The sequence below is a fragment of the Panthera uncia genome, chromosome D2 (assembly GCF_023721935.1).
Source record: "Panthera uncia isolate 11264 chromosome D2, Puncia_PCG_1.0, whole genome shotgun sequence".
Lineage (NCBI taxonomy): Eukaryota > Metazoa > Chordata > Mammalia > Carnivora > Felidae > Panthera > Panthera uncia.
The window spans coordinates 50776822-50798223 of record NC_064818.1 but is presented as its reverse complement, the minus strand read 5'-3'; the positions used below and the strand labels follow the sequence as shown (position 1 = coordinate 50798223).

The following is a 21402-nucleotide window of genomic DNA, read 5'->3' as shown; positions in this document are numbered from 1 at the left end:
TGTATTATTTATAGACTGTATAACGTTGCACAGAGCCTGGTGGTGGCATGGAGGAGTGCCTATACAGGGTCCCTGACCTAACACGGACTGCAAGGTGAGGCCTTTACTACCAGGCTTTCGGTTCCACCTGCAACCATTAGGGTCCCTGGTCGTGTTATATTGACCCATTATTGCTATACCCTCATAGAAGGGGGGGCGGATGTCATTGCACAGCCAGCAGGATCAGGTTAAGATTGGGCTTAGTTGTGTTGAGGAACTTGTAAGCCTTGGACATCAGGGCGCAAAGAGGGTGCTGAGAAGGGTCGAGGGGGAGGAGAGGGGAGAGGAGAGTCGGGACTGGGGTGCCCCCACTGGAGGCGTTGTGGGCAAGATTCAGAGGGGGTGCTGCAGGTGTTGCCTGAGGTTGAGGAGGCACTAGCACAGTGTTGGGACCTATCCCTTGGGTCTGACTTTTCGGTTTCTCTAGTTGTCTGATCATGAATAGGACTCTGTTATCATACCTGCTTTGGTGAAGCTGGAGTCCCTACAGAAGTCCTACCCCCCAGTTTGTTTCTTGTTTCCCGGTCTCCGTGAAGGAAATGGTGACTGGATTACAGTAAGGGCATTCTGAGCATGAGGGGTGCGTAGTATTCAGTTGGATTTTTATGAGGCCCGATGGGTTTTGTGACAGCCAATTGCATGTCCCAGTTTGTTCGCAACCCTATGTTTTGCAGAAGTAGTCCATCCAGCCACCGCATTTGGAGGCCTTATTATGGTCAGACTGAGAGAGGGCCGGACACACGTAAAAACAGGTATCTTGGAGAGCCGTCTCGGCCCTCTCGGTGCCACATCCCGGTATTCTGCTTTGGTGCCAGGGGTCCTGACTGAATAGTTCACACAAGTCGATAGTCAGATTAGGCCACCGGGTCCCTCTAGGGTGTAGCTCTGACAGCTGGGTTACTACCTGATTAGAGCTTGGGGTGATGATTTGCCAGGTTAGATTAAGTGGTTAGTGGGGGTTAGGTTGGGTTTAGCCACGAGGGGATACAGCACAAGTAATATTTGCAGGTTAAGTGGGAACGACACAGCCTTAGCTTTAAGGGATTGTCCTTGTTGGGCTGACTCTTCCATTCTGGAACAAAGTCCTTGAGGACGGCATGTGGATCAGCTGGCCAGACGTGGGTGTAGTGGACCCAAGAAGTTATTCCATCGACCTTGAGAGCGGTGGGCGTGGTCACGATCACAATGTAGGGTCCTTTCCAGTGAGGTTGGAGTGTCTGCTGTTGGTGCCTCCGCACGTACACCCAATCGCCTGGTCGATATCAATGGGGGTCAGGAGGTGGCCCGGTCTCATAGAGGGGTCTTCAGCTTAGGCCACACCTGCTCATGGGCTCTTTGTAACATTTGGAGGGAGAAAAGAAGCTGTTGGTCATTGAACTCAGCAAGCACTTCGGGTTCAAGCCAGGAATGATAGGTGGGGGTATACCAAACATGATTTCGTAGGGAGTCAGTCCCATCTTATATGGTGAGTTTCTCACCCTATATAGGGCGAAGGGGAGGAGAGTGACCCAGTCCCCACCAGTCTCCAAGGCTAATTTAGTAAAGGTCTCTTTTAATGTCCTATTCATCCTCTCTACCTGACCTGAGCTCTGGGGTCTGTAAGCACAATGTAATTTCCAGTCTGCCCCCAGTATTTGTGCTACTCCCTGTGTTACCTTAGAAATGAACCCCGGTCCATTGTCGGATCCAATTCTGGCAGGAAATCCGTACCTTGGCAGAATGTCCTCCAGCAGCTTTTTGGTCAGGATTTGCGCTGTTTCGTGCTTGGTGGGGAATGCCTCTGTCCACCCTGAAAAGGTATCTACGAAAACTAGCAGGTACTTGTACCCATACTTTCCAGACCTTACCTCAGTGAAATCTACTTCCCAGTATGTTCCTGGGTGGTCTCCCCCGAGTCGGGTTCCGGGGTTAGACCCATGGGTGGTGGCGTTGGTTAGCTGGCATGCATGACAGCTTGCCACGATCTGCTCGACCTTTGCACAAGAGTCCTTAATAATGATCTTAGCATGTCGTATGAGGTCTTCCATCTTTCTTGTTCCCATGAGTACTCCGATGCATTTTGGATAGGACTCGTCGTCCTAGTTCCTCTGGCAGGATGATGCTGGAGTCTGCGGCCCTCCACCAGCCATGCAAGCATTGGGTCATAGGCAAGCGTTTAATCCGTTGTTAAGTCAGTGTCAGTATAGTTGGGGGTGTCCGGCAGGGTCGGTGCCCCCGGATCGGGTAGTGTGGTTGTTAAAACCTGGGTCACTGAAAGGGCCGCTTCCTTTGCTGTTGGGTCGGCTAGCCGGTTTCCCCTGGCTACTGGTGTGTCTGCTTTTTGGTGGCCTGGACAACGGATGATAGCTAGCGCCTTGGGCAGCCAGAGGGCCCTTAGGAGCTCAAGAATCTCTGTTTTGTTTTGTTTTTTAATTTTTTAAAATGTTTTTATTTTTATTTTTGAGACAGAGAGAGACAGAGCATGAATGGGGGAGGGTCAGAGAGAGAGGGAGACACAGATTCCGAAGCAGGCTCCAGGCTCTGAGCTGTCAGCACAGAGCCTGACGTGGGGCTCAAACTCATGGACCTCGAGATCATGACCTGAGCCGAAGTCGGACACTTAACCAACTGAGCCACCCAGGCGCCCCTCTGTTTTGTTTTTAATAGTCTTTCCCTCTGCTGTCAGAAGCCCTCTCTCTCTCTGTAAAGGGCTCTGTGGATATGAGCGGTGGCAAAGGCGTACCTGCTTTCGGTGTAAATGTTTATTCATTTATCTTCTCCCATGGTTAGTGCCTCGGCTAGGGCGATCAGTTCTGCCCGTTGAGCCAATGTTCCGGCTGCCAATGGCTCTGCCCAGATGATCTCTGTCTCTGTGGTTATGGCTGCCCCCGCGTATCTGATTCCTTCTCTGACAAAACTGCTGCCATCCGTATACCAGGTGGCGTCCGCATCCGGCAGTGGCTGGTCCCGGAGACCAGCCCTGATTCTGTGCACCTGTGCCAAAATCTCTTGACAGTTATGCAGAGGGGGGGTCCCAGTCTGGGTTAGGGAGTAGCGTTGCCGGATTCAGGGTTGTAGGTGGCTTCAATAAAATTCTGGTGGGGTTTAGCAGTAGGCTCTGATAATGGGTCAGATGAGCATTGCTGATCCAGCGGTCTGGGGGCTGTTTGAGTACCCCTTCAATAGCATGTGGGGTGGTAACATATAGCTCTTGCCCCATGGCTAGCTTGTCTGCGTCCTTGACCATAGTGGCCACTGCGGCAATAATTTTTAAGCATGGGGGCCATCCAGTGGCCACCGTGTCCAGCTTTTTAGAGAGATAAGCTATGGGTCTTTTCCAGGGACCTATGTACTGGACAGGAACCCCTTTTGCCACCCCATCTTTCTCGTCTACATACAGGTAGAAGGGCTTGGTTAGGTCAGGCGACCCGAGAGCCGAGGCAGACAGCAAGGCCTGTTTAAGGTCATTAAAGGCCTCTGTCCATTCAATATTTTGTTGGTGCCTGGTGGCCTCATAGGGGGGTCTGGCCATCTTGGCAAAACCTGGAATCCATAATCGACAGAACCCTGCCGACCCCAGGAATTCACGTACCTGATGGACGGTTTGCAGCTGTGGGATCCTTAGGACGGTTTCCTTCCGCACATCCGTCAACCATCTGTGTCCATCCTTTAATTTGTACCCTAGGTAGCTCACCTCTGCTCTGCAGATTTGGGCCTTTTTGGCTGAGGCCCGGTATCCTAGAGCCGCTATAGTCTGGAGTAAGTCCTTGGTGCCTCGCAGGCAAGTGTCCTGGTCCTCCACCGCCAGCAGGATATCATCTACATATTGCAATAAGGTCAAATGAGGGTGCTCAGAACGGAACTCACCCAAGTCTTCGTGTAAGGCTCATCGAAGATGGTTGGTGAGTTTTTGAATCCTTGTGGTAGTCGAGTCCAGGCGAGTTGGCCATTGATGCCTTTCTCGGTGTCCGTCCATTCAAAGGCAAAAAGGTCTTGGCTCTTGGGTGCTAAAGGCAGGCTGAAGAAGGCATCTTTTAAATCTAATACTGTATACCAATTTTTGTTTGGAGGCAAGGTGGAGAGGAGGGTGTATGGGCTTGGGACCGTGGGGTGCACATCCATGACTCACCGGTTGACTTCCCTTAATTCCTGGACTGGCCTGTAATCGTTAGAGTGCGGTTTTCGCACGGGCAGCAAGGGAGTGTTCCATGGCGATTGGCAGAGCCTTAATATGCCTGAGTCTAGTAGTCGCTGTATGTGGGGCGTGATTCCCGTTCGCACTGTGAGAGGCATGGGGTATTGGCAGACCCTGACAGGGTCTGCCCCTGGTTTTAGTTCTATGTATATAGCCGGTCAGTGTCGGGCCAGCCCAATTCCCCCAGTTTCTGCCCATGCCTGGGGAAATTCCTGTAGCCAACGGTCAAAGTCAGTCATTGGGGCTGGGGGAGTCTGGTGGAGACGATATTCGTCTTCCAAACTCAGGACAAGCACCTGAATCAGTTGCCCTTCTTTGTCTAGGATTTTTGCCCCTCCGGGGTGGAAGCAAATTTGTGCCCCCATCTTGGTGAGCAAGTCCCAACCTAACAACCGGTAGGGACATTCAGGGATGACCATGAAGGAGTAGGATACCCGGCCCATGAAGAGGTCCACAGTTCTTCGGGTAGTCCATGAGTACTGTTTGGTCCCCATGGCCCCTTGCACCCATGAGGACTTGCTTGCCAATTTCCCTGGGGTTGTAATAAGACCGAATGTTGTGCCCCAGTGTCCACTAGAAATTCAACTGGTTGCCCCTCCACTCTGAGAGTTACCCTGGGCTCAGGGAGGGGTACTGAACCCCGACTCCTCTAGTCGTCCAGGTCCTCCATCTCCAATATCTTGGCAGGGGCCTTAGATCTTTTGTTAGGGCAGTCTTTCACCCAGTGGCCCTCTTCCTTGCAATAAGCACATTGGTTTTTGTTTCGTTTAGGGCGCTCCTGTCGGGACCAGGGCCATCCTCCTTACCTGTCCTTGAAGTCAGCTTCTTGAGGTGCCTCCGTTTTTCCTGTGGGTCATCCATGGTTGTAGCCAACAGGATCTTAGCCAGATTTCGGGTCTGTCGGTCGCTTAGTTTAGTCTGTTGCTCCTCCGGGCTTTCTCTATTATTGTAAACTCTTTCTGCTACTATTATTAAGTCCTGCAGGCTCTTCTCTCCTAGCCTCTCCACTCTTTGTAATTTCGTTTTGATGTCTGGAGCGACCTGATTAACAAAAGCCATAATTGCAGCTTTTGTTTCTGGGGCTTCTGGGTTCATAAGAGTGTACTGCCTAAAAGCCTCTGTGATTCTAAGAAGGCTGCTGGACTCTCATCCTTACCTTGTCTTACATCATCTACCTTGGCCAGATTAGTAGGCTTGCCTTGAGACCTGCCATTAGAGTCTGGCGGTAGACCTGGAGTCTCTCCTTACCTTCATCTGAGTTGTAGTCCCAGGTAGGGCGGGATAAGGGGAAGGCAGCGTTTATGAGGTATGGGTTTTGAGTCGGCTGTCTGTCCTTTCCCAGGACAGACTTCTGAGCTTCCACCTGTATTCGTTCTCTCTCTTCGGTGGTGAAGAGAACCTGCAAGAGCTGCCGACAGTTATCTCAAGTAGGCTGGTGGGTAAAGAGAACAGTATCTAAAAGCCCAATTAAATCTTTAGGGTTATCGGGGAATTTTGCATTTTGAGTTCTCCAATTATATAAATCACTGGTGAAGAACGGCCAATATAACATTGGTTGTTCTCCAGACTCGTCAGGAGGCCCCATGGTGTGGAGGGGAGGGGCGGTGGAGTTGGCCGGCCCCATATTTGAGAGTGGGGCCACCAGGTGGGTCCGTCCACGTGTCCCTGCTGCTGGCCCACGCACAGGAATTCCTTCATCAGGGAGGTGTGGTGCCCCTCCTGCAGCCCCTGGTGTTTGCAATGGAGGGGCGGAAGGGGGAGGGGGAGCCTGGTAGGGCAGCAGATGAATCAGGTCCTCCGGAGAGGAATCCTGCAAGACCAGATAAAGGGGCGTTTTGGCCTTTGTGTCAGTCTCCTCGGCTTTCTGCAGGGCTAGAATCTTGGTAGATCCTGCTTTGGGGGCTAAGAATGGTGTTAGCCAAGAAGGGGGGTTTTCGATCATGTCCTGCCAGACCAGGATGTAGGGCACCTGGTCAGGGTGGCCATCTGGTTTGTCCTTGAAGATTACGGGCTTGACCTGCAAAATAATAGGTAGGTGGAAAGTTCCTTCTCAGGGCCATCCCACGTCAAAGGTTGGCCATTCTGATACGCAGTAAGTCTGAAATTTCCCTTTTCTTATGTCTGTGCTCAAATTATGAGCCCTTTCCTTAACGTCCGAGAACTGGGAGAGCATAAGAGACGGGGGTAGTTTGGGTCTGCCCCATTTCAATCCACACCAAGACACAAACAGTTATGACGATTAACAAGGACACAATAACACGGACAAACGTTCTAATGCAGCCGCGGAGACAAAACAGAGAGTAAAACAAAGGACTGGCTGTCTGTAATGGCAGCCGGCCCTCCTCACAGATGAGGACTTCGTCCTGGTGGGGGCAAGGGACTTCTCCCAAGACCCCCGGTTGACGGCTCGCCAGTGCGTCCGCTTAAGCCAATGCCGACCCAAAGTCTGTTTGGAATTCCTACAGGTAGAGATACAGTATAGAGCTCTCAGAAAATATGCGCGCGAAAGGTAGAAGAAGTTGAGTGCACTCACCAGACGTGGGACCCTCCGGGTGGGGTCCTGGGGGGGGGTCTCTCGAATCCCGGACGAGCCCCCAAATGTAATGCCCCCGATATCGATTCCGAGAGACCACCAAGGAGCCGATACCAATGCAAACGCATGAGGGTTTATTTGCAAGCTCGAGCTTGGGCCCAAGTATACCTGACACAGTGGAGCAGGGACTTGGACCCCTAGGTTAAGAGGCATAGCAGTTTTATAGGGGCCAGTGGCCAATGAGATTGTAACACACACAGAAAGTTGCATAGTCATGTCAGTCCACACACAGGTGGCCAATTGAATTACAATTTACCCTATAGTAACTGTTTGAAGTAGCCTATCACTCTGGTCAGAATTAGGGCGCGTGGGGCGCCTGGGTGGCACAGTCGGTTAAGCGTCCGACTTCAGCCAGGTCACGATCTCGCGGTTCGTGAGTTCGAGCCCCGTGTCAGGCTCTGGGCTGATGGCTCGGAGCCTGGAGCCTGTTTCCGATTCTGTGTCTCCCTCTCTCTCTGCCCCTCCCCCGTTCATGCTCTGTCTCTCTCTGTCCCAAAAACAAATAAAAAACGTTGAAAAAAAAATTAAAAAAAAAAAAAAAAAGAATTAGCGCGCGAGTTTGGCGGGCAAAAGGCGGGGTTTACATTCTTTGGCGGTTAGGGGTTCTGTATTGACTAGGGTGGGGGACTGTCTTAAGCAATAAGTAGGTCATGTGGGGGTTATACATGAGATGGTGGGTGTAGCACAAAATGGAGTTAGTCTTGCTCTGCTTGTCCAGGGGTAGGGGATTTTTGTTAAATTCCTTGGGTCCCACACTTCTATCACCAAGATTTTAAAGCACAAAAAGATAGACTTTTACATTTTATATTGGTCTTAGTTATCCAGATGTTGCCTAATACTAAAGGTGACATTTCACTTGGTTTTAGTAGTAAAAGTCATTTCCTTTAACGCAGAATTGTTATACATTTAGCAGTTTTTAAAGACTTCGTGTAGCATGAACAGAAAATAGAGAGCGACCTAAAAAGTTTCAAATAGTCATAAATAAATAAACTTTGCTTCTTGCTTTTTCCGCCCCCACCTTGGTCTGTATCTCTTCAGTTTCCATGGGAATAATTACACTGGCTTAAGTTCTTTCGAGAGATTGGGACGAGTAAGAAGTGAGTGTCTTTAAAAGGTCATATCTGGCTCTACTAAGCTTTGGTGAAATGAATCCAGATCTTACAAGACAAATTGGTTTTGGTAGTGTAATGATATGTAATTTTTTAAAAGTTTTTTAATGTTTATTCATTTTTGAGAGAGAGACAGAGAGACAGAGACAGAGTGTGAGTGGGGGAGAGGCAGAGAGAGAGGGAGACACAGAATTTGAAGCAGGCTGCAGGCTCCAAGCTGTCAGCACACAGCCGGTGGTGGGACTGGAACTAGAGAACTGTGAGATTATGACCTAAGACGAAATCAGACACTTAACTAACTGAGCCACCCAGGCGCCCCAGTTTAATGATATTTTAAAGATAATGCATACATAATAATTTTTTAAATCTCAAACAATACCAAAAAAAAAAAAAAAAGAAAAAAAGAAAGAAAGAAAGAAAAGAAAGAAAAAGATGTTGTAAAGAGTCTTTCTTTCAACCTTGACCCTCGACTATTGTGTTCCCAGTTCCCAACCCCAGGGGCAAAAAGATTACCAATTGTTTGCATTTTCCTTAGGAAGTATACCAGGTAGATTCAAGAATGTCAGTGAGTATATTCCTTTTTTACACAAAAGGTAATATTTTTTTGAATTTTGAACATTTTTAAAATTTGAAATAATTTCAAGCTCAAAAATAAAATTGTAGGGGTGACTGGTTGGCTTAGTTGGTTGAGCGTCTGTTATGCCCAGAATTCGTGATCCCCAAAGACCACTAGGGAGCCGAGTCTGATGCAAAAGCAAAAGAGCCTTTATTCGAGCTAGCTCGAGCTCAATCCCCTACCTGCACCGACACAGCGATGAGATACCAGGGAGAGAGCGTGAGTTTCAAAAGCACAAAGGTTTTATTGGGGCCTAGGGGCAGTTGGTGAGGTAATGGCTGTGGCCTCAGCCGATTGGCTGGGGAAGGGTCATGGCCTCGGCCGATTGGCTGGGGAAGGGTCGTGGCCTCGGCCGATTGGCTGGGGAAGGGTCGTGGCCTCGGCCGATTGGCTGGGGAAGGGTCGGAGTCCTGTTATGCAGGTCGCTGGGCGTGTTTTGATCAGGAAGTTTGAACAGGTGAGCGGGAGGTTACTCAAGGGGAGGAGGCGTGGTCTAGGTGAAGGACACAGAACAAGATGGAGTCGGCCAGCATAGGCCCGCCCTTTCATTCCCCCCTTGTCATGTAGCTTAGGGACCCAATCATGGGACCGGCTGCATTTATAGTGACAAGGGGAACAGAGTTTGGAGGTTTACGCAAAGTTCTGGGAAGCAAGTGTCCCTGGGGTGGCTCTGGGAGGTCTGATTAAGTATTGTCCCTGAGCTGGTGTCTATGATCTGCCAGGTGATGTTTTGGGGGGTGTGGGGACTCCCGGCAGCATGAGCAATGACAAGCAGAGTTAACAGAGTTACCAATATTAGGTGGGTCAAATGCGCTGTAGCTTGAGCTTGAGCAGGTTGTGTTGGTCCCGACTGATGGCCCATCGCGTGACGATGTCCTTCCAGATCGAGGAGGGGTCCGCTGGCCGAACGTGGGTGTGATGGACCCAGGTCGCGATGCCGTCTACTTTGAGAGCGATGGGGGTTATCAACACCATGATGTAGGGTCCCTTCCAGCGCGGCTCAAGGGTCTCTCAGTTGTGCCTCTTGACGTAGACCCAGTCTCCCGGCCTGTACTGATGAGGTGTCGGGGTCGGGCCAGCCTTGTAGATGGCACAGAGGCGTGGCCAAATGTCCTCGTGCGCCCTCTGGAGCCCTCTCAAGGAAAGAAAAAGTTCTTGATCTTTAAACTCAGCAATAAGTTCAGCTCAAAGGCTGGGAATAACAGGGGGTGGCCTGCCAAACATGATCTCATAGGGAGTAAAACCCAGAGTGTAAGGAGTGTTTCTAACCCGGTAAAGGGCGTACGGTAGGAGAGTCACCCAGTCCCCGCCAGTCTCCATGGTTAATTTGGTAAGGGTCTCTTTTAGGGTTCTATTCATTCTTTCTACCTGTCCTGAGCTCTGGGGCCTATAAGCACAATGTAATTTCCAGTTTGCCCCCACCGCCTTGGCTACTGCCTGTGTTACCTGCGAGATAAAAGCTGGTCCATTGTCTGATCCTACCATGGCAGGAAAACCATACCTGGGTAAGATGTCTTCTAGTAGCTTCTTAGCCACCGTCTGAGCCGTTTCATGCTTGGTTGGGTATGCCTCCACCCAGCCAGAGAAGGTGTCTGTAAATACTAAAAGATATTTATAACCATACTTTCCTGGTTTTACTTCAGTGAAGTTGACTTCCCATTGGGCTCCCGGTCTGGTGCCTCTGAGCCTGGTTCCTTTTTTATTTGATGTGGCTCTCGCGTTGGTGAGTTGGCAGGTCTTGCAGGCAGATACAACTTGCTCTATTTTGGTGTCCTGTTGGTGAATCTTGATTCCAGCATGTCGGATTAAGTCTTTTAATTTTCGGGCCCCCATGTGAGTAGACCGATGCATGTGCTCTAATATTGAGACTCCGAGCCGGTCTGGCAGCATGAGCTCCTTGTTAGGTTTATACCACCATCCCTTTATCTCCTGGGCCATGGGGAGTTTCTTGATCCGCTGTAACTCCTCCTGGGAGTATTTGGGCTGGTCTGGTAAAACTGGGTCTCCCGGGTCCGGTAGTTGTATGGTCATGGTGGGGACTGAAGTAAGGGCTACTGCCTTGGCTGCCTGGTCAGCCTTTCGATTACCTCTAGCTACTGGGTTATCAGCTTTTTGGTGCCCTTGGCAGTGGATAATGGCTAGCTTGGCAGGAAGCCATGAGGCTGTAAGCAGGTTAAGTATCTCCTGCTTATTTTTTATAGTCCGTCCTTCTGCCGTCAGTAACCCCCTCTTGGTGGTTCCTTTACCTTTTCTTGCGTCGTCTGCCAGCTGCCAGAGACGGCGGTCTCGTTCCTCGGGGAAGTCAGCAGTGATAGCTATTTGTATTCTGGCCAGGTCTTGAGTCTGCTTACTGCTGGCAGCTGCCATGGCGCGAGCCTGCTTGTCCTCAGGAGGCTCCCGGTTGTTATATACCTTTTCGGCTACCACCAGTAAGTCCTGCAGACTTTTTTTCTCCTAGTCTATCTATTTTCTGTAATTTATCCTAATGTCTATGGCCGATTGGTTTACAAAGGCCATGATAACAGCTGCCTTGCTTTCCGGAGCCTCTGGATCCATGGGGGTATAGGTACAGAATGCCTCCATGATCCATTCTAAAAAGGCAGCCGGAGATTCATCTTTTCCCTGTTGTACATTTCCTACCTTGGCCAAATTGGTTGGCTTTCTAGCAGCCATTCGGAGACCCCCCATTAGAGTCTGGTGGTAGACCCGGAGCCTCTCCTTACCTTCTGCCATGTTGAAATCCCACTGGGGCCGAGTTAAGGGGAAGGAGGCATCTATCTGAGCCTGATTGGTGGTGGGATTCCCGTCTGCGCCCGGAACTAGTTATCGGGCCCCATTGAGGGTTCTTTCTCTTTCTTCAGTCGTGAACAGGACCTGCAAAAGCTGCTGGCAATCGTCCCACGTGGGCTGATGGGTAAAAAGAACAGAGTCTAATAAATCAATAAGCCCTGCCGGTTTCTCGGAAACCTTAGGATTCTGAGCTTTCCAAGTGTAGAGGTCACTAGTGGCGAAAGGCCGATAGTGATGGGGCTGATTCCCCTCCGCGTCTGGGGGTCCGGTGGCTCGCAGGGGCAGAATCGTGGAGTAGGCGGCGGAGGCGGATTGCTCCCTCTGAGCCCTTTGTCTGGTAAAGGGCAGGCTTCCCACTGGAGCGTTTCCACCTCCCGCTCTTGGAACAGCGTCTGCCTCCCCCGGAGGGGGAGGATGGTGTTCTTCCGGCATCCTAGAGGGGTTATACGGGGGAGGAAAAATTAATTCTTCTTCAGTACCCCCCTGTAAGACAGGGTAGAGGGGTGCTGAAGGCTGAATAAGACTTTTCTTCTTCTTTGTCCCCTGCAAAGCAAGAATGGGTTTTGGCTCCGGAGGGAGCGGGGCTAGGAAGGGCTTAAGCCAAGAGAGTGGGTAGAGGGGTAGTCTGAGTCTGTCCCATAACGTCCATCCAGTAAGTCCACAGAACAAAACAGAGAAACACAAAAACAGACAGAGGGCCCCTAGAAAGTCTTCCAACTCCATGGAAGCAAAACTGAAAGCTAGCTTAGACCTTTGAGGGGATTCCACGTCCCTCCAGAAGGGAGAATTGGAACGTCTTCTGAAACTCCCGGCCCGTGGTCCTCCAGTGCGTCCACTTAGACCGCGTCAGGCACTACCAGAATTAAATGAGCTCACACAGAAAAGACAGAACAAACAGACAGACACTAACCATGGCCAGTCAGGCTCTCCGGGTCGGGGGTCCCTCGGGGGTCTTGGGGATCCCGGACGAGCCCCCAAATGTTATGCCCAGAATTCGTGATCCCCAAAGACCACTAGGGAGCCGAGTCCAATGCAAAAGCAAAAGAGCCTTTATTCGAGCTAGCTTGAGCTCAATCCCCTACCTGCACCGACGCAGTGGTGAGATACCAGGGAGAGAGAGCGAGTTTCAAAAGCACAAAGGTTTTATTGGGGCCTAGGGGCAGTTGGTGAGGTAATGGCTGTGGCCTCAGCCGATTGGCTGGGGAAGGGTCAGAGTCCTGTTACTCAGGTCGCTGGGCGTGTTTTGATCAGGAAGTTTGAACGGGTGAGCGGGAGGTTACTCAAGGGGAGGAGGCGTGGTCTAGGTGAAGGACACAGAACAAGATGGAGTCGGCCAGTGTAGGCCCGCCCTTTTACGTCCAACTCTTGATTTTGGCACAGGTCATGATCCCAGGGTTGTGGGATGGGTTCTCTCTCTCCCTCCCTCCCTCCCTCCCCCTTCCCCCTTCCCCCTTCCCCTGATCTTTCTCTCTCTCTCTCTCTCAAATAAAAATAAATAAATAAAATTGTAGGGGTGCCTGGCTGGCTTAGTTGGTGAAGTGTAAGACTCTTGATTTCCAGGTTGTGAGTTGGATCCCTACGTTGGATTTAGAGATATTTAGAAAAATAAAATAATAGATAAAAACAAAAAAATTATATAAGTAGTACAAGAATTCTTGCACATCCTTTCTACAGCTTACCCATAGGTTCACATCATCTGTAACCACAAAGCAATGATCAAAACCAGGAAATTAGAATTGATACAACACTATTAGTAATCTGACTTTATTCAAGTGTTTCTGATGATCTCTTGAATTATATTAATCTGGCCCAGGATCAAATTCAGGATTATACGTTGCATTTAGTTTTCATGTGTCCTAATTTTCTCCAGTCTTGGAGAGTTTCTCAGACTGTTTTGTCTTTTGTGACCTTGACACTTTGAAAAGCACTGTCCAGTGATTCACAAGGTATCTTTCAATTTAAGTTTACATGTTTCCTCATGGTTGAGTTCAGGTTATACATTTTTTTAAATTATTATTATTATTATTATTTTTTACATTTATTTATTTATTTTTGAGACACCACAAGCGGGGGATGGGCAGAGAGAGAAGGAGACACAGAATCCGAAGCAGGCTCCAGGCTCTGAGCTGTCAGCACAAAGCCCAACGTGGGGCTCGAACCCACAAACCATGAGATCATGACCTGAGCCAAAGTTGGATGCCCAACCGACTGACCCACCCAGGTGCCCCAGGTTATACATTTTTTTAAAAAGGATACCACAGAAGTTAATTTGTATCTTTATCATTGTATCAAATCAGAATGCCAAAACCTAATATTACTAATGATGTTAACTTTGAACTGTTAGATAAGTGGTATCTGCCATATTTCTCCACTGTAAAGTTACTACTTTCCCCTTTGCAAGTAGTAAGCATCTTATGGAGAAATACTTTGAGATTATGTAAATATCATACATTTACCTACAAATTTTAGCATCCATTGATAATCCTTGCTTGCAACAATTATTACTATGGTATTTGCCAAGTGGTGATTTTCTATTTCAATCATCCCTTGAACTTTAAAAAAAAAAATGTTTTATGTATTTTTGAGACAGCATGAGCAGGGGAGGGGAGAGAGGAGGACAGAGGATCTGAAGCAGACTGCCCTGACAGCAGCGAGCCTGATGTGGGGCTCGAACTCAAAAACCACAAGATCATAATGTGAGCCGAAGGTGGACACTCGACTGACTGAGCCACCCAGGCACCCCATCCCTTGTACATTTTTAAATTGGCATTCTATTATAAGGAAAAATTTTCCCTTTTCCTGCATTTTAAAGTTTATCCAACTACTTTTTTTTTAAAGTTTATTTATTTATTTTGAGAGAAAGTGAGAAAGCACACAAGCAGGGGAGGGGCAGAGAAAGGGAGAGAGAATCCCAAGCAGGCTCTGCACTAATAGCGTGGTGCCTGACATGGGATTCAAATTCACCAATCATGAGATCATGACCTGAACAGAAATCAAAAGTCTGATGCTTAACCGACTGAGCCACCCAGGCGCCCCTATCCAACTACTTGTGTCACCAAGGACTTGTACTTATTTTACTGTGAGCAATAATCCATCACCATTATTACTCATTTCATTGCTCAAACTGTACCCAGATTTGGCCATTGGGAGCTCCTTCAAGTCATCTCCTGACTCTCATTCTTTGTTCTCTTTTAAGTCCCGATAATTTTGAATAATAATTAGGATATTGTACATTTACACTTGACAATCTCTAAAGCAATTTCACAATTCTGTCCTATGATCCTTGTCCGATGAGATTTATATTACTTCACCACAAGATAGAATTAACTGCTTGTGCCATCCAAGCCTCATCAAGGACAGGTCTGCACCCAGCTACCCGCAACCACAGTCCACTGGACCAGGGATGGGTACTTGACTTAAACAGCCATTTCAAAGACCAGCTAATATTTTATAACTTATTACATCCTTGCCCTGATGGGCACAAAATGATCAATCAAATATCCTCTTCTAAAGTTGATTTAAGAGACTGGAAGTGTTATGGTTAGTTGTCGGGCACTCAAACTGGAAGGTAAGGGGCTCAGAGAGAAAAGAATGGAGGAACACAGGGAGAAGCAGAAACCACCCAAGAGACACACTCACACTGCCCCCAAGAGAGGCAAACAGAAAGAAAAGGTTCCCATGAAGCCCTGCTTGACCTCACTTCCTGTGCTTAGCTTCTATGTGATCTTTCCGTCTTCCCACTCAGTATCTGCACATACACATTTTACCTGATGTGGCTTGGGTAAACTTTGATTTCATGTATCCAGAGATTGTGGACTAGAACAAACCCCATTCTAAAGTGGAAAGCCAGGCCTTGAGGTATGAAGCACCCTGTTCTGAATTCCACAGCTGGTTGGCTACAGAACTAGAACCTGAGTCCCAGACTACTGCTCTGTTCTCAGCAAATCTCTAAAACAACTTTCAAGGGTGGTATTTTAGAACACTTTCAAAGTTCTGATTGTATTCCTCTAACCTACAAAAGAATGAAGAAACATGAAAGGCATTTGGGCCCATGTTCTGGGATGGGAATTTTCCTCTGCTAAATCTCATCATAAATGTTCTTTACCCAAAAGATAACCATGGATCATATTAATTATCAAGGTTCAGAGAGAAAAAGTTGTTTTTAAAGATTTGATAGGTTCAAAATATTTCTATGCTAGTGATTGGCAAGAGAAATGTTTTGATTTCTAGTATTGCCAAAGCTTGTCTCCCTAAGTAGGATCAAAGTTGACGGAATTTGCTCCCTGCCAACCAGCCCTGATGCTTGTGTGACAGAAATCTGGGTAGACAGGCTGCAGTGAGGTACATCTTAGAGTCCCAGGGCATGGCATGAGCCCCAATTCACCCTTCCCAACTTCCCCCACAGGATCAAGCAATATCACTACAAAACAAAACAAAACAAAAAATAGATGAGAGCAGCAAGTCATGGTCCCAAACGGGCTCTGAACCCTTCACAATCATCTCATTCTTACTCCATAAGAAGTAAGAAAAAAAAATCAGATTATGAAAATCTCCTCAAAGTTGAGCTGGAGTAGGCCTAATAAATCAGACCTCCTTAAACCATGGTGGCAGGATAGGGAGATTTTAAGTAGACTGTCTATTTTGCTCAGAACCCATTTCCCCAACATCATTATTATAATAACTCCAGAGAGATTAAGCAGTTTGTCCAAGGGGCTCAACTAATAAATGGGACTTCTAAAGCCTTAAACATGCTCTTAACAACTACACTGTATTTATTGTACCAGCACTAGCCAAAGCCCTACCAAAACAACCGTCCTTCATTTTAGGGAATAGGGATAAGTGATGTGATGACAGCACATTTGTTTCCAATCCTTTTCCTGTACGTACACATATTTTGTATTTTTATAGATATTATGGTACCTACGTATATGTAGCCTCCTTACTCAACACCATATCAGTGTTTTTTCATAGAAAAACATTTCAGACACTATTTCTTTCTTTTTTAAATTTTTAAATGTTTACTTTTGAGAGAGACAGAGTGTGAGCAGGGGAGGGGCAGGGAGAGAGGGAGACACAGAATCCAAAGCAGGCTCCAGGCTCCGAGCTGTCAGCACAAAGCCTGATGTGGGGCTTGAACTCACAGCTGTGAGATCATGACCTCAGCTGAAGTCAGATGCCCAACTGACTGAGCCACCCAGGTGCCTTATTTTTTTTTTTTAAGTTTTTTTTTTTAATGTTTGTTTGTTTATTTATTTTGAGAGAGAGAGAGAGGTGTCAGCAGAGGAGGGGCAGAGAGATAGGGAGAGAGAATTCCAAGCAAGTTCTGTGCTGCCAATGTAGAGCCCAACATGGGGCTCTATCCCACAAACCTCGAGATCATGACCTGAGCGGAAGTCAAGAGTCAGTCGCTCAACTGACTGAACCACTCAGGTGCCCCCAGACACTATTTCTAATGCTGTATAATAACATCCCCCTAGAGGATGGTCCCTCTTTCTTGATTGTCAGTCTCTTTTGATGACTCAGAATATTTCTCTCTTAGCACTTGAATACTTTTTTTTACTGTTTTATTTTGAAATATATGGAAAAGTCCAACAACGCTATTGTATAGTTTAACAAACAATCAAAGGTGAGCTCACTTATAACAATTTCCCAGGCCAAGAACCAGATAATAAAGCAGCCCCCAGAATCCACTGTGTCTCCCTCTCTACTCCAAACTTTCAGCTATAACATCTTAAAAGATGGGTATAATAATGATGTTCATGATCTAATTACTTTGCACCACATTAGAGGAGAAACCTTTGTCCAAAAAGGGACAAATTGTTTTCCTGGGCTTTGCATATAGCTCAGGGGCATCTGATCCCCCAGAATTTGTTAAAAATTGCACATCCCTTGACAGTCATTCAAACACCATAGCTTTTGCCTTAACACTTTCCGCTTAGACTCACTGGCTTTCAAGTCATTTCTAATGACCATCCTCAGATGCCTAGATCCACTTGTCCTGCAGTCTGATCTTGCGTGCCTAAAAATAGCTTTATTTTATGTTTTACCCTGACTTTTCACATCTCCCTAGAGGTCTCTCATCTGGGCCCTTACTCCTTGTTTAATTACCTCTGTCCCAGAAACTCTGCCGGGCAATTCTACCTTCTCCCATAATGCAAACATTAACCCACTTCAACATCCACTAATTGGAACTTTTTTTCCTACCCTAGCCAGACAGGGTATTCTCAAAACCACATGGAAAAGGCACACACACTTTTGTCATGCTTCTCCACTCCTGTATGTACGTTTTACTTAGAGAAATGATGCTCTGGAATTATACCACTGGGGGTTATTGCATCCAGTCCTGAAGACCTTTTGATCTTTTAGTATTTTTTGTTATGGATCTAATACTCCTGGGAGTGTGACTATCATACACCGTCACCACCCTGCAGTACCATAGGAGGAAGCAAATTGAGCTCAGTGTGCTGCTGGAGGGGTCACACTGCCCAAGCTCCTCAGAGAGGACAAACATTGTAAATGTCAGACAAAAAGCTGCAGTGAAACCAACCATGGAAATAAAAATATCAGGGACAGAGTAAAAGTAACTATGTTTTTCAGATAGAAAATAAAAACAAAGAACATCTGTTAATACTTTGGTGACATTCAACGTAGGAACTTAGGACATTTCTCCTGGTATATTGATATTGGTCCTGCCTGGTCCCCTGGGCCCACCCATGCTTTTGAGTCTTCTTTGGTCAAGTGATCTTTAGGCCATGGTTGGATGAGGTTTCATCCTTGTTTACTCATTATTTGAAAACAGTGTCCAAATTAGAGTCATTCCTCCCTGGCAACCTCTTAGCTTCTTTCCATTGTTCTCACTCTGGCCCCAGCTCTTCTCCTCCATATTGCCTCTTCTCTTGCTTGGTTCAAAATTTGGAGAAGAGAATTCTCAGGACAGGATACATAAGAGTCACCAGAGTCCCAAGAAAGGTAGTCAGATTTGGTTGCAAGTGACATTAATCCGACCCAAACAGGTTTAAGCAACAAAGGTATTGTATTGGCTCTCCTATCTGAAAAGTCCAGGGGAATTTCTGACTTTAAACCCACTTGGCTCAGGGGCTCAAACAAGGTCATTTGTGCCTGGCCTCTCTCTATCTCTCAGGTCTGCCAGCCTCTGGGCTGGCTCCATTAAAATGAAGGGCCTTACCTCACACCTCCCAACTCTATCTGTGGCTCACTCTGAGGCACCTCACAGTCAGTAACTGAGGTTGGGAAGTTGATATAATTTAGATGTTCTAGACCTGGGCCAGCCTTGCCCAAACCTGAGAATGGAGAGGAATGACTCTCCTTTTGGTACATTTTACAAAGATTGGGGAATGAAAGCTAACAAAAAAAATCCAACAGATGCCTACTGCATAGGCTTAGCAATAAGCATACCCTAGGAAAGTGATTTCCAAGCTGTAATCCATGGGCCAACTATCAGATTCATCTGGGTTCTTGTTTTGGGTGTGTTTGTTGTTTGTTTGTTTTTAAGGCAGAAGCTGAATCAGAATATCTGGGGATAGGTTGTGAATTACTGCTGCAATTCATAACGTTGTTTCAGGACCAAGGATAGCGGTCTACATGCCCTACTCTGAACAGACCACCGTGAGTCTGTTATGCTCACCCAGGGAGAGGCCTGGGGGGAACAGGGGATAGGGTTCCAGGATAGGGAGAAAGTCTCCAAAGAGGGCCTCCTCTGTAAAAGCCACTTGCTAAGGCAATGCCAGATGAAGGGATGTAAAGCTGCTCATTCCGGAGCTCAAATCTTACTTTTACTGTTCAGAGCCTTTGTGCTGCAAAGCCTGGTTCTTGCTATGTCCCTTGGCAACTGGATTCAAAGTCTTACAAAACTTTAATCTTCATCATCCCCCAATATAGCAATAAATCTACAGCTGCTCCTTTTGAAAGAGGCACCACTGAGAAAAGGAGAATGCAGCTGCTCGCTTAACAGTCCATCTTTATCCAAAAAGTTGTGTAAGAGTGGGGGAAAGGTTTTAACATTCATTAGTTTAAAAAGATCAAGGGTGAGGCACCTGGGTGGCTCAGTCGGTTGAGCATCTGACTTCAGACATGATCTCGCGGTTTGTGGGTTCGAGACCTGCATCGGGTTCTGTGCTGACAGTTCAGAGCCTGGAACCTGTTTCAGATTCTTTGTCTCCCTCTCTCTCTGCCCCTCCCCTGCTCACGCTCTGTCTCTCTGTCTCCAAAATAAGTAAACATTTAAAAAATTTTTTTTTTTAAAAATTAAAAGATCGAGGGTGTTCTAGCAGAGGTCTCTCTCAGATCTCTCAGATGTCAGAAGCCCCTAAGAAAGCAAAGCTAGAGTAAAAAACCCTGACCTACTGCCGCCAGGAACTGTCTGTTCACAGGTCCTGAGGATGGATAGGAGATGGCACTTTGGTGGAGACCAGCTTGTGCTGGAATTCCAGGGATGCCTTTTATGGATCTCCTAGAGGCCATTCCTCACTCATCCTGCTCACTGTTAGAAGCACCCCAAGTTTCCTGTTGAGAAATTGCGTCTTCCCCAGGAGGAAGTTGATCAGAGATTGGATGTTTTTTAGGGGCTCTGCCCAGTGCTTCCCAAATTGTGGCATGCACAGATCTGGGCAATCTGTTGAAATGTAGATCCTGATGTAGAAGTCCAGGGTGGGGAGTGAGATTCTGCATTTCTAACAAGCTCTCAAGTGATGCTGAAGCTGCTGGCTTATGTATACATTCTAAAGTGCTTGGCAGTCAGGTGATTCCAGATTCTGGAAATCAAATCTGAGTTGAGTGTTGAAAAGCTTGGCAGAGCTGAGGCCAGACCTTCCTGCTCTTAGACTTTGTTCCTGCCTCTGCCCCTTGTCACCCGCAGGATCCTGCCTGCTTCTGGTCCAGGCTGTCCAGCCACCCCTCCCACCCTGCTCCCAACATCCCTGCCTAAAAATTCCCTTCCCTTCAGTCAGCCAGCTTTGGTTTCTGAAGGATGCAAAACAGAAATCGCATATGATGTGGTTTCTGAGCCTCTGTTTCCAAGCTATAAAAGTTTCCCAAGTTATAAGCTTCCCAAGCTTCCTTATAGTTTTCCACACTGTGAAAGAGGTAGAGAATCCCCAGTGAGAAGATATTCATAATACTAAAGTGACTAAGATGCAGGCTAATCTCTATGAGGTCCTAAGTGGAGCCCACCCCCCCCCCCCCCCCCCCCCAAGGAACACTCACAGCTCTGCCTCCTCTTCAGGCTCTGCTTAGGGCCAAGTAACACATTAGGATAAAAGAACAAGGGAAGGTATTAAAACTTTCAGTTAAGAGATTGATTTTTCTAATTGCCAGTTAATCTCTTTCCCGGTGGGCCTCAGAAGGCCTATTCACTCTTATTTAAAGCACAAATTGTTTGGATTTTCTCATGTAAATAGTTTAATTAAAAATTCTTCACCTGTGAGGGGTGCCTGGGTGGCTCAGTCGGTGGGGTGTCCGACCTTGGGTCATAATCTCCCGGGTTTGTGGGTTTGAGCCCCCCGTTGGGCTCTGTGCTGACAGCTCAGAACCTGGAGCCTGCTTCAGATTCTGTGTCTCCTCCTCTCTCTGCCCCTCCCCTGCTCATGTTCAGTTTCTCTCTCAATAATGAATAAACGTTAAAAAAAATTTTTTTTTAAATAAAATTCTTCACATGTGAAAAAGCACTTCCATTAACTGACATGTCAGGTAGAGGAAGTGTCTTTTTAAGTGGTAATGATATAAATTTTCTTAAATAATTATTTCTCAATTTACCCTGTTTTTGCTTTCTTGAAAAGTGATAAATACTATAGGATTATTTATTAATCTTATTGATAATAAAAATTAGGAGCCAATACTTAATGAGTACTTAGGTGTGCCAAGTAATGAGCTAGCTGTGTTATCTATGTATCCCAGTCTCTCAGCATAGAGCCTGGCCTGGAGTTGGTCCTTAGCCAAGGATGAAAGGTGAATGAGTGCCGTATAAAATCTAGCCACAATGTAGACTCTTAGACTTGTGTTCTAATCTTGATGTAACTGTTGACTAGTTTGTTGGCCTTGGCTGAGTTACTACACCTCACTCAGC

General features: G+C 47.2%; 1 protein-coding gene across 1 annotated transcript; it reads right to left on the bottom strand.

Moving 5' to 3' along the window:
* Nucleotides 1-5415: 5415 nt before the first annotated feature.
* Nucleotides 5416-12121, bottom strand: LOC125933386 (uncharacterized). The gene is made up of 2 exons (XM_049646404.1): nt 11238-12121; nt 5416-5444 (listed from the first exon to the last, which is right to left on the bottom strand). Exon 1 carries the CDS (start codon nt 12042-12044, stop codon nt 11355-11357), a length of 690 nt encoding a protein of 229 aa, XP_049502361.1. The 5' UTR covers nt 12045-12121; the 3' UTR covers nt 5416-5444; nt 11238-11354.
* Between the last annotated feature and the right edge of the window lie 9281 nt (nt 12122-21402).

Bases quoted from the DNA above. Each gene is read 5' to 3' on its own strand.
- LOC125933386 (XM_049646404.1), bottom strand. From the start codon at position 12,044: ATGGAGTTGGAAGACTTTCTAGGGGCCCTCTGTCTGTTTTTGTGTTTC.